Source organism: Mus caroli, unplaced genomic scaffold, assembly GCF_978045245.1.
Source record: "Mus caroli unplaced genomic scaffold, Mus_caroli_1 scaffold_8, whole genome shotgun sequence".
Classification (NCBI taxonomy): Eukaryota; Metazoa; Chordata; class Mammalia; order Rodentia; family Muridae; genus Mus; species Mus caroli.
In genome coordinates, this window is record NW_028227263.1 from 120,965,083 (window position 1) to 120,976,786 (window position 11,704).

The window sequence follows — 11,704 nt, forward strand, 5'->3', positions numbered from 1 at the left end:
TGTGTGTGTGTCTGTGCCTTTAGAGTGCTGGGCTTCTAAGCGTCAGTCATGAACCGCAATCACGGCATGCAGCCCCAGAACACCCACGTCAGGTTCCACAAGTGTAATGGGTGGGCCCTGACTGCTACCCTCAACCCCAGGCTCCTTGTAGTAAGCCCTGGCAGTCATTCCCGCCTTCCTTTTTACCGCAGGTGGGCTCTTGCCTGGTCCCCTCTTGAGAACAGTCCACTCCCGTGCACATCGGCCTCCTCCTAGGCAGGATTACAGATGTGAATTGCACCCCTCTGGGGTGCTTTGAATAAGAATGGCCTCCACTGGCTCATTTGCGTATTTGAATGCTTAAGTCACCAGGGAGCAGCACTGTTTAAAGAAGTTAGACCGATCTGGAGGTGTGGCCTCTGTGGGAGGGCTTCCTGGGGCGGAGCTTCGTGGGTTCAAGCCTTGTGCCAAGCCCAGTGTCTCATCTTTTCCTGTCTGCTTTCTGGCTGAGGAGCGGGGTGTCACTGTCACGTCCTTCTGCCGCACCATGCCTGCCACCACACTCCCTGTAATGGCAATGGACTAAACCTCGGAGCTGAAAGACAGCCTACAATGAGATGCTTTCTTTTATAAGCACCACCTTGATCATGGTGTCTCTTCACAGCAATAGACAGTGACTAAGATTCCTCTCTACAGCAGTTTACCCTTCTCTTGGTTTTTTTTCTACACAGCCATTTCTTTTACCTTATCTTCCGGGTCTACCCCACAAGGTCCATGCCAGTTCTCTAAAGATGAAGGTGTCATCTGATGTGTAGGGAGCTGGAGAGATGGCTCACTGGTTAAGAGTGCTTGCCGCTATTACAGAGGAACCAACGGCTGGCTGGCAACAGCTTGTAACTCCAGTTCCAGGGCATCTGACGCCCTCTTGTGGCCTCCTTGGTCACTTCACATATAATTTTTATTTAAGGGTGCACTTACTGCACCTAACACAAGATATCCAGTTCTGGAAGAGGTCATGCAAATGGAGGCAGTGCCACAGTGCTGAGGAATGGCCATCAGGGACACATCGCTCCTGGACTCTGACTCCATATACATACAGCCCTGGGCCAGGCGCTAGACACCGCCTACCATGCTGATGGTACTCCTCATCTTTGTAGGAGGGACCAGGCGATGTGGTGGCAGAATACTTGAGGTCTCCATGACCCCAGGAAGCCACAATCTGCTCTTGGGGGCTTGGCTAGCTAGCCCTTCCCAGGTTTGCAGCTGACTACAACCATGCAACTGACTTTCCAACGGAGGCACTGTGGGGGGTGGGGGAAGTGGCCTTTGCCTGCCTGGTGCCCTGCCTGGCTCTTGACAGCACAGATCACTGGGGGTGGTTTCAAGCTTCATGGGTGGCCTGAACCCCAGAACTCTTAGCTAAGTATGGTGGCTTTGTACCCGAGATTCTAGGGCTGAAGCATGAGAAACGAGTTCGAGGCCAGCCTGGTCTACAGAGTGAGTTCCAGGACAGCCAGGGCTAAACATGGAAACCCTGTCTGGGGTAGCGGGGGAGGGGGGAACCTTGTCTCTAAGCCAAACAAAAACTTGCTGGGCTGTGGCTCAGATGACAAGAGTGCTTGTGTAACGCGCTCAAAGCCCTGGGTTCAATCCCCAGCAGCACATACACTTGGTCAGGGCAGTGCATGCCAGTAATCCCAGCACACGGGAAGCGGAAGCAGAGGGACGCTGGCATAGTGCGTGCTCAGTCACACTCACGCAGCTCGAACATATGCAGGGCCAACATGTAGAATCTGGCTTTTATTCAGCCCTTCACATAACTACAGCTAAGACAACACAGACGGGCGGGACCCCCAGCGCCGATTCCAGCTTCCTCAGCCCTGCTCCCCTTACCCCTCTACCAACGCTCTGGTGGCCCCTCCTACACCTCACCCCGGGCATGCAGCATGAAGTGGCCATGCAGCTCCCCGAGGTTGTCAAAGGAGTCCTCACACTCCGTACAGTGGTAGGTGCCCCCCTCCTCCTCATCTTCGTCCCCATCCCGCCCTGCTGGCCGATTTTCCCCAGTGCGAGACGGTTCCTCCTCTTCCTCTCCAAGAGCCCTGCTCTCAGGGCCTGGGGCTTCTTGGGTTGCTGTCGCAGGGCAGCAGAGTCGGCAAGGTGGGGTACCCGGCGGGGCCTCTCCCTGCGCTGATCGGCCGCAGAGCTGGCAAGGCTGTGCAGGTGGGCCAGCAGGCTGGGTTGCTCGGGGGGCTCGGCGGGACGGGCCACCCCTGCCCCCACCTATTCGCTGTTTCACCTTATAGCCAGGGTCATATTCGGGGTCATCAGTGGTCTCCTCTTCCTCTTCCTCCTCCTCCTCCTCCTCAGAGTCGGGCTCTGAAAGAGTGTATTCAGAGTCAGAAGAATGCTCCGGGCCTGTTGGGGCAGGTAGGACAGACATGGCATCAAGGCTGTGCCCAGCTGCCCCCGAGCCCTATTCAAGCTCACGGTGTGGGCAGGACAGCTTGGCACAACACAGATGCAATGTATCTGCACAGCTACCAAATGACTACCTGTCGAGAGCTGCATCTGTCATCTGTCATCTGTAACGACAGTATCAAGGAGGCTGAGGCAGGAGAATCACTGCAAGCTCTGGCTTAGAGAGAATGAGATCCTGTCTCAAAATAAATCACACAGGTGGAAGTGGGGATGGGGTGGACAACAAAGACAGCGCCGTGTGCCCACCCAGCGCTTACAGCAACACCTGACCAACGTGGCCACGACTGTCCCCTACACAGTCTATCACAGAAAGCAACGGCCTGGCCTAGATCATTCCAGAAAGACCAACATCAGAATTAGGCAGCTAAGCAGTAGACACACAGGTCTGTTTTGGTTGGATTGGTGTCAACACTGGTGATTTCCTTAATCATTCGCCATCTCATTTTTTAGATGGGGGTCTCTCACTGAACCCAGAGCTCAGCAATTTGACCACTCGTTCATGCCTGTCTGTGCCTTCCAGCGTGGCAGTCCAGGTGCAGAGACCACACTACACACTATGCCTTCATTTGGGTGCTGGGGAAGCCAAACTCCTGTATTCATACCTCCACAGTGGCATCCTCCTCAGCATGTTTATCTGTTTTGTTTGGTTTCTCATGTAGCCTAGGGTTGGCTTTGAACTCCTGATCTTCCTGCCTTTGCCTCTCAAAAGCTGGATTACAGACCCGCACCACTATACTTGGCTTTTATTTTTTGAGACAGAACACGTATGTATATGCTTATCTCCCACGCTGGCCATCGCCTCATCATCATCCTGCCTCAGTCTCTAAGTGCTGGGATCACAGATAATTCCCATTTCAATAAACAAGTCAACTAAAATGCTCAATTTTAAGTACAGGTACATGACTGTAATTTCAGCATATAAAAGTGGATATAGATGAGTTTGGCATGATCAAGGGTTGGCAAGATGGCTCAGTGGTAAAGGTGCTTGATGCTAAGCCTGACAACCTGAGTTTGACTCCCAGGACCCACAGATTAGAGGGACAGAACCAACTCCCAATAGTTGTGTGACCTCGCCTCCTGATACCATGAGAGTGTACCCACCCTCACTAAGTCAATAAATAAACTTAACAAAAGCTTTTAAAGGAGAAAATGTGAGGTGAGGAGGACATTAGTGGCTGCTGTAGGTCACACGCAGGGCTGCGGTCTCCATGGTCACGGGAGCCTGTAGTTCCCAGGGAGCTTGCTTGCTTCGGCCACACTTGAAACGGCATACCGAAAGCACCCACTGGGCTGCAGAAGCAAGCTCCCTCTGCGGAGGAGCGTCTCCTCCCGCAGCTCAGTGAGGGTGTCTTTGCCCTGCTCATTATTACCACGGGAGCAACAGGTGCTCAGGGGCCACTCCTCGCCCATCCTCCCCTTCACCACAGACTCCTTGTTGCCTCAGTACCACAGGGGTGTATCTACCTGCCCCGTGGCCTTTGCTTCCCTTTCTGCAGACCAAGCTCCAATCCTATGGCTCTGCTCGGGACAACACTGGTCCCTGGTTCACAGCAGCTCCTCCCCAGTGCTGCCCTCATCCTGCCTTAGGTCTGTTTCTCTTGCAGTCCAATCAAGTGCACAACAATCACTCATGTTTCTTCTGGTCCCCAAGAGAAGCAATGGTTCTTGTGGTGGCCCCGTGCACCCCACATGCTGTCCCCTCTGCTACGGGTGCTCAGTCCTGCCTTTCCTTTAGGCCCCAGGGCAAAGCTCCCTCTTTGGTGAGCCACCCTAGACCTAAAAGACTGAGGCACTGTCCCTGACCCATTCTGTGACCCTCTCACCTCCTCCAGACACTAAGGCCTAGAGGACTCTCTGTGACTGTCCTATACTATGTCCACTTGACCCTTCGTAGCCTGGCTTCAGGACCCAGCACAGGCAATCCTCTATGACAGCCACTGCTTTGATGGCTTGGCTACTGCTGCTCCCACCACTCTCTAGAGCCTGTGGCCTTCTAAGCACCCCAGTATGTCTCCCTCATCAGCCTGGGGTCTCCTTATGGGCAGACTTGATCTTGGGGTTCTCACCTCCATCTAGCAGTGAACAAGTGGATTATAACTGACGGTGAGCCCGGGCTCTGGGCTCTCCTCCAGGCCTCTCCTGCTCCTCCCTGGGAGGGCCCTTCTCCATTCTACTGGCAACTCTAGCTCCTCTGTGAGGCCCAGACCAGTGTCATCTTCTCCATGAATCCTCCCTGGCCCTTGAGGCTGTCAGTGGCTCTTTGGGCTCCCCTACGCTGCCCACCCAGGCAGTAACGCCCATCACCTAGGCCTGAAGACTCAAGGCAGGCCCTTGCTGAACTCAGCTCCACTTCTCAGCCCTGCTGAGTCTGAGTGGATCTAATTAATTCCACTTGCTAAGAGTCTCCAGCCTTGAGCCAGAGCCCCCACCACTTCTCAAGTCTGACCTCACCAGTGCTTCAGGTACCCACTATGACTTCACCAAGTTGCTTGTGATGAGCCGTCTGGTTGTTGTCCCTAGCTACCCAATCCTGGATGTTCACTATGACTTCCAGGCACTCAGCCCCTTTGCACCCGCCATGCACTCTCCATCAAAGAGATCCTCCAAGCGCAGCATGGCTCCGGCAGCCACTGGGCTCTCAAAGCCCACTGCGGCTCCCGTGGCGCCCGAGGCTCTCGCCGCCCCCACGGCTCTGGCAGCCACTGGGCCCTCAAAGCCCACTGAGGCTCCTGCGGCTCCCGTGGCTGCCGCATCTCCAGCCTCCTTGAAGATCACTAAAGCACCAGTTCCCACCAGTTCCTCAGTGCATCCTAAGTCCCCTAACTTGTTTATGAGCCCTAGCAGTTCTAAGTCTACCAGAGCAACAGGTGCCAAGACCCAGCCCAGCAGCAAGACCCAAGGCCGCAGCAAGACAAGAACATCCAGTCAGGTGAGCACTGATACTAAGGCCAGGAAGGCCAGCAGGGGCAGGAAGGGAGGCAAGACCGGAGTCATGGGACAGTATCAGCAGAGAGACACGCACAGCCGGGGACGAACTCCAGGCAAAAGGGGAAGCCAGAGCTCTAAGACATCCCCGAACAGGGCCATCACTCCTAACAGGAAGAGAACCCATTCCGCCAAACCAGGAGTGGCCAAGAAGGCGAGGACCCCTACTTCCCACCGCAAACAAAGCCGAGGCAAGAGTTATAGCCGACCTAGAACCAATGCCTATGAAAGGAGTGACTACTGGCTTAGAAACAGGCACAGGACAAAGAGCCCCAAGCTGCACGGAGCCTTAGACACTGAACGTGTAGGCTCTAGGCTACCTGCAATGCCCAACAGGGCCAAGAGCCACAGCCCGACTAGGACGGTCTTTGAGAACTTTCACAAGTCTCCAGTGGCATCCAGGAGAGCCAGGAGCTACAGCCAGCTGACTTCCCCCAGCAGGGAACAGACTCACACCCTCACTGATCTGACTCACACATCAGATAGGATCAAGAGCTACAAGCAGGCCAGAAGCCACAGCAGGACCCAAAGCCTCAGCCGCTCTAGGACCCCTAGCAGGACCCGAAGTCACAGCCGCTCTAGGACCCCCAGAAGGTCAAGAAGTCACAGTCACAGGAGGACCCGGAGCCAGGGGAGAAGTCACAGCTGGAAGAGAAACCACAGTAGGGCAAGAAGTCGTACCCGGAGGGGCACGCCCACCCAGATGGGACAAAGCCAGCAGAGCACCCACAGCAAGGAGAGAAGTCACAGCCCAAGGAAACCTCTAAGAAGGGAAAGATGGTCTAGGACCTCGAGTGAGGAAAAAAGCCACAGCCCATCCAGAAGTACCAAGGAGAGAAAGCACTGTCGCTCAAAAACCACCAAGAAGAAGGGTCACAGGCGGTCTAGAATATCCAGTCCTGAGAGTGGGAGCAGCCAGTCTAGAAGTCCCAGCATAGACACAGCCCACAGCCTGTCTCGAACTCCCATCAAGAAGAGAGCACGGAGCAGATCCCGAATCTCCAGCAAGGAGAACCAGCGTGGCCGCTCTAGAACCCACAGTAGGGGTAGAGCCCTCAGCCAATCTAGAACTTCCAGCAAGGACAGAGAGCCCACCCAAGATGCAACCCCTAAGAGCCTCCATGGGAAGCCATCTCCCACCAGGACAAAGACTTCTAGTCAGAAAAGAACTGGTGGCAAGGCAGGCAGCCACTCCTCAACACAGCTTCCCAAGGAGGTCCAACCCCAGGATGACAACTTTTCCAAGACTGCTACTTCTAAGGTCTCCTCACCTGGGGAAAGGTCTTCATCATCTTCCTCCAAGCTGGCGTAGCCTCCAGTCTCAGTGGGTTCACGGGTCTCTGTCATGGCGGGGGGGAGGGGACAAGAGACAGGAGCAGAGCAGCGACTGGGCAGGGTCCCTCCCCGGCCAGCTCTCCCGCGGTCACACCTCCAGCCACAAGCTCCTCTAATACAGGATGTTGGCAGGTAGAGAGGGGTGCTGGACAGGGAGAAAAGAAAGGCCTGCGGTGACTCAATAAATTTTTACATAACACTTGTCCCCATTCTAAGACCACTGTGTGCTCAGTGCTGGGGGGGAGGCAAAGATGGCCTCTGTTGTGCCTTGACTGTGTACAGAGTCTCAACTCTGCAGACCTTGTCCCCAGGAGGCCTTGAATCCAGTTACCTGGGCGACAGACTGTCTTGTGGTTCGTGGTCAGGGAAGTAGGGAGAGAAGACATGCCTAGTTATTTAAAGGAAGGTATTGGTATGGTCACCAATCATAACTAAGTGCCAAAGAAGAGACCTGTGCCAGACATTAACCCTTTAGCTGTAGGAAGGTCTGGGGCTGAGGGAGGGAGGACCACCAGGAAGAAGAGTCACAGATTGTTGACTATTAAGGACACAATACTTGGTACAGCTGAGATACTAGCTAGCCTGGAAATGTCTTAAACTGTTTTCTTTTTATGAGACAGGATTTTATTTATTTATTTATTTAGGGTTTTTTTTTTTTTTTTTTTTTTTTTTTTTTTTTTTTGAGACAGGGTTTCTCTATATAGCCCTGGCTGTCCTGGAACTCACTTTGTAGACCAGGCTGGCCTCGAACTCAGAAATCTTCCTGCCTCTGCCTCCCGAGTGCTGGGATTAAAGGCGTGCGCCACCACGCCCGGGTTGAGACAGGATTTTAAATAGAGATCAAACTGGGGCTTCAGGCACGCTAGGCAAACAACCCACTCTGCCAACCGGGCTGAATCCATATCCTTCCATTTGTGCTTGTTTGAAGCAAGGCGTCATATATCCCAGGCTGGCCTCAGGTTTCCTAAGGAGCCTCAGATGACCTTGAATCCCAGATCTTCCTGCCTCTTTCCCTCCCAGTGCCAGGATCACAAGAACATCACCATGCCTGGTGTGTTTTAGACGTCAATCTAAATTTGTAAAAGTCAGCCTCGCCTAGGTTTGAACTCAAATCTGTCATTTTCTGCCTAGTGCTTCAAACAGGACCTAACTCTTCTTGTCTGTGTCCTTCTCAAGTCCAGGCTTCGGTCGGCACACACAGAAACAGCTCCCTTGAAACAGAAGAGGAAGGAAGGAGAAGACCTGCACACTGTCCAAAGTCCAAGTTCACACTGGCCACCTCACCAGACTGTGGCTCAACAAGGATCCAAAGCCATGCTCTGAATAGAAGTGAGCAGTCTACACCCACAATCTAGCTCTCAGGCTGGTAAATCTGCAGTTTAAGGTCGGAGCTAGCTACATAGAATTTGAGGCTAGTATGAACTAAATGAGACACTGTCTTAAAAAAGAAAGAGTCGGGCAGTGGTGTGGTGGTGCACGCCTTTAATCCCAGCACTTTGGAGGCAGAGGCAGGTGGATTTCTGAGTTCGAGGCCAGCCTGGTCTACAGAGTGAGTTCCAAGACAGCCAGGGCTACACAGAGAAACCCTGTCTTGAAAAACCAAAAAGGAAGGAAGGAAGGAAGGAAGGAAGGAAGGAAGGAAGGAAGGAAGGAAGGAAGGAAGGAAGGAAAGGAAGGAAGGAAGGAAGGAAGGAAGGAAGGAAGGAAGGAAGGAAAAGATCTCATAGACTCTACTCCTTTGCTCAACTGTCCAGGCTTCTGGTGGGGTTGGGGGCAGGGGCACATACAGGCCTTTTATAGCTAGCTAGCTAGCTAGCTAGATCTCCTCCATTTCCCATCTGGAATTTTCTCCTTCCTCTTTGTGGATCCAGAGTGTTTATTTTCACCCTTGCAAAGCTCACCTATAACCATCCACATTGCTCCTTGGCTCCCATAATTCCTGTTTCTCTCAATGCACACATTTCTTCCTCATACTGCATTGTGACAGGACCTTGCAAGACCAGGCAGCGTAGGACTAAAAACAATATAGTTTCCACTCTCCTTTAGACTCTTACTATACAGTCCAGGCTGGCCTTGAACTTGGAATCCTCCAACCTCAGCTTCTCAGGTTCTGGGGACTATAGATAGGGACACTTAATAATATGGCAAAGCCTGAATGTTAGGGCCTGGGGACACAAACAATGGTAGCACACTGTTCAAAGCCCAAATGTCAAATTTGCTGTTGGAAGAATGCGGCTGGAGCAAGAGGAGAGGGGTGGCATCATTGGATAGGGAATTTACTAAAAACACCTAGATCATGGATCAGGTCTTTGAAGGACGGAGAAATAGTGACTGGCAAGGAAGAGCTCTCATGATTAATCATCAGATGTAGGGCCCCTCTAATTCTGTAGTAATACATTATTTTTGGAAAAACTCGCACCATTCAGCAAAGAAAAACTGAGGACAACTGGTTGTTTCTATTTTAAATATTTAATATATGTGTTCCATGCAACAATACCTAGGATTAGCCATTCCATAAATCTACTCTCCCTTCTTTTTTTGAGATCTGATGCCCTTCCCAAAAGGAAAACAAAAAAACAGGTCTAGAATAGCGAATCCTCCTGCCCCAGCAGGAATTATAGGCACGTGACACTACACTGGGCTTTAACTATTATTCTACTTGACCATCACACCAGGGATTGTCAGGACTTTCCTTGGGGGGTTACTTGGGGACAGCCATCCCTTTCCAAACCCACATTATATAAAGCTTCTTCCAGAATGTTCAGGTGGAAGCATTAGGACAGGTGAAAGCCAGCTGGGCGTGGTGATGCACCTCTGCGAACTCAGCACTTGGTAAATTATAAATCCTAGGTTGTACTCCGCGATATTGTGGGTCCAAAACCCAGCTACAAGAAACCCTCTGCCTCAGTTCCCTCAAAAGCAGAGTGGCCAGGACCTCACCCACACATACGCCTCGCAGTGCGTGAGTGAACACAATAGATACCTTTCCGCACAACGCTAGGTAGGACAGGGACTCGGACAAACCCCGGTACCAAACAATAAAGATCAGCTCCCACAATGCCCCGTGACAGCTTCCCACGATGCCTCGGGCCTTTAACGACCACCAGGCACCCAAACGCTCCTTGTCCCGGGGCTTCTCATGGAAAGCGTGTGCGACGGAAAAAATAAAAAGTCCCCTCCAGGAGCCCAGGCCCTTCCCAGAATGCCCCAGGCCCAGAACGCCTGGCCCACGGGCTCCCACAATGCCTCGAGGCGAAGCTGTGCTGGGTCCCGAGCCGCGTGCTGGGGGAAGCAAGGGACTCCCGGGCCGGTCACTCGGCCAAGCGGCCGCGGGCTCCCGTCATGCAGCGGGGCTGTATCGCCCGCTTCCCAGCATGCCCCGCGCCCCCCCAAACTCGGACACTCACGGACGCCGGCGGCCCCGGATCAGGCTCGGCGGTGGCGGCTGCACGCCCGGGCACTGCGCCTGCGTTTCGGGAGGCTAGGGGAGCGGGCGAGCGAACGGGCGAGCGAGCGAGGGGCGAGCGAGGGGCGCGTGCGCGGTCAGACGGACCATTCCCGGCGGTCGGTGGGAAGAGGGGTTCAGAGGATGGCGAAGGCTGCAGAGCTCACGCCGGCGGGGGTGGCGGGCTCTGCTGCTCACGGCCCCGCTGGACTTGGTACAGTCTGCGGCCCGATGGGTGAAGAAGCTTCAAGAATCGCGCGTGCGTGCGTGCGCGCGCGGTAGAGCGAACGCGCCTTATAAATAGTGGATGCCTTGGAATGAGGGGAGAGGGGGCCTAAATACTCGGCCCGGATCCCCCGCGCTGGAGGCTCGCTCATTTGCATAATCCTAGCGCGGGACAAAGGAAGGCCTCCCGCACTGGAGGATGTGATTTGCATATTCCCGGGAGAGGCTGTTCTTCAGAGCACAGTGATTAGCATATGGATGGGGAAGGGGGGGCACCTGGAAAAATAAAGCGCATGCGTGTAGGGGACTGCAGACTTAATCGTGGTGGGCTGGCAACCTTGTCCCGAAAGTACCGAAGGTCTTCCCTGTCACCTAGGATAAATTCCTGGACAGCACGTGGTTTCTGCGTTGCGAGAGATCTGAACCCCCAGTCTAAGGAAAACGAACCACATTTGATTAGACTAATACTTAAGAACTGTCAAGACCTGGAAGAGAGAGGTAGACGGCAGGAGGCCGTGGATGCCAGAAACGCCTGCCCCAGCTCGAGGTTCTGCAAGGGCTTCCAAGGGCTGATTTTTAAGCCAAGTCTGAACTGGAGCCAAGTAGAATGCCAAAAAGCAGAGGGAATAGCTGATGCAAATGTCCAGAGGCAAAGTAGTGCCTGCATTCTTAGAGGAAGTCCAGGCAGCTTTTTTTAGAAAGTCTGCTATAGGTGTTTGCTTTTTTATTTTTCTTTCTTTTCATTTTTTTTTTCCCCTGAGGCAGGGTCTCATGTAGCTCAGGCTAGCCTCCAACACCTGGGTTGAAGAAAATGACCTTGAACGCTACCTCTTGAATGTTGAGATTACAGGCATATGGCAGCCAGCCCAGCTCCTGTGGGTAATTTTAAAGGGCTATAACTTCATGCTGACTATTTGTAGCCATCCCTACAGCCCTCTCCTTCCCGAATGCTTTTATCACTAGCAATCTAAAACTCTAGAGTCCCATTACACCACAGAAAAGGAACAGTTGTGTTTTGCTTTGTTTCTGAGAGTCTCCCTGTGTATTCTGGAACTCACTCTAGCTCCGGGTGGTTTTCGTGAACTCCCTGCAGTTCTCCTGCCTCAGCTTCCCAATGGCTGGGGTGGCAGGTATGCACCCCCCACACCTGGTCTCCCAGTCAAACTTGTGTCCCTGACGCCTCTTCTGGACCCACCCACCGTTTTATCTGGTCCATATCCCCAGCACTTCAAACACAGTAATCCCTTTGCTGTC

At 53.2% G+C, this 11,704-nt stretch overlaps 2 protein-coding genes across 3 annotated transcripts; one reads left to right on the forward strand and one right to left on the reverse strand.

Moving 5' to 3' along the window:
* Positions 1-1,751: 1,751 nt before the first annotated feature.
* On the reverse strand, positions 1,752-10,677 carry Znf428 (zinc finger protein 428). Of its 2 annotated transcripts, none has more exons than XM_021167260.3 (3): positions 10,188-10,677; positions 6,717-6,925; positions 1,752-2,397 (listed from the first exon to the last, which is right to left on the reverse strand). In XM_021167260.3, exons 2-3 carry the CDS (start codon positions 6,790-6,792, stop codon positions 1,901-1,903), a joined length of 573 nt encoding a protein of 190 aa, XP_021022919.1. In that variant the 5' UTR covers positions 6,793-6,925; positions 10,188-10,677; the 3' UTR covers positions 1,752-1,900. The 2 variants fall into 2 exon arrangements, with proteins under 2 accessions (XP_021022919.1, XP_021022920.1); XM_021167261.3 differs by having other exon boundaries at positions 1,752-2,358; positions 10,188-10,675.
* Positions 5,007-6,782, forward strand: Srrm5 (serine/arginine repetitive matrix 5). Its single transcript, XM_021167258.3, has one exon. The coding sequence runs from the start codon at positions 5,039-5,041 to the stop codon at positions 6,755-6,757; it is 1,719 nt and encodes a 572-aa protein (XP_021022917.1). The 5' UTR covers positions 5,007-5,038; the 3' UTR covers positions 6,758-6,782.
* Positions 10,678-11,704: the final 1,027 nt, after the last annotated feature.

Bases quoted from the DNA above. Each gene is read 5' to 3' on its own strand.
- Srrm5 (XM_021167258.3), top strand. From the start codon at position 5,039: ATGCACTCTCCATCAAAGAGATCCTCCAAGCGCAGCATGGCTCCGGCA.
- Znf428 (XM_021167260.3), bottom strand. From the start codon at position 6,792: ATGACAGAGACCCGTGAACCCACTGAGACTGGAGGCTACGCCAGCTTG. The intron at 2,398-6,716 runs GTGAGGAGACCT...CTGCCCCAACAG, and splicing joins TGATGAAGACCTTTCCCCAG to GCCCGGAGCATTCTTCTGAC.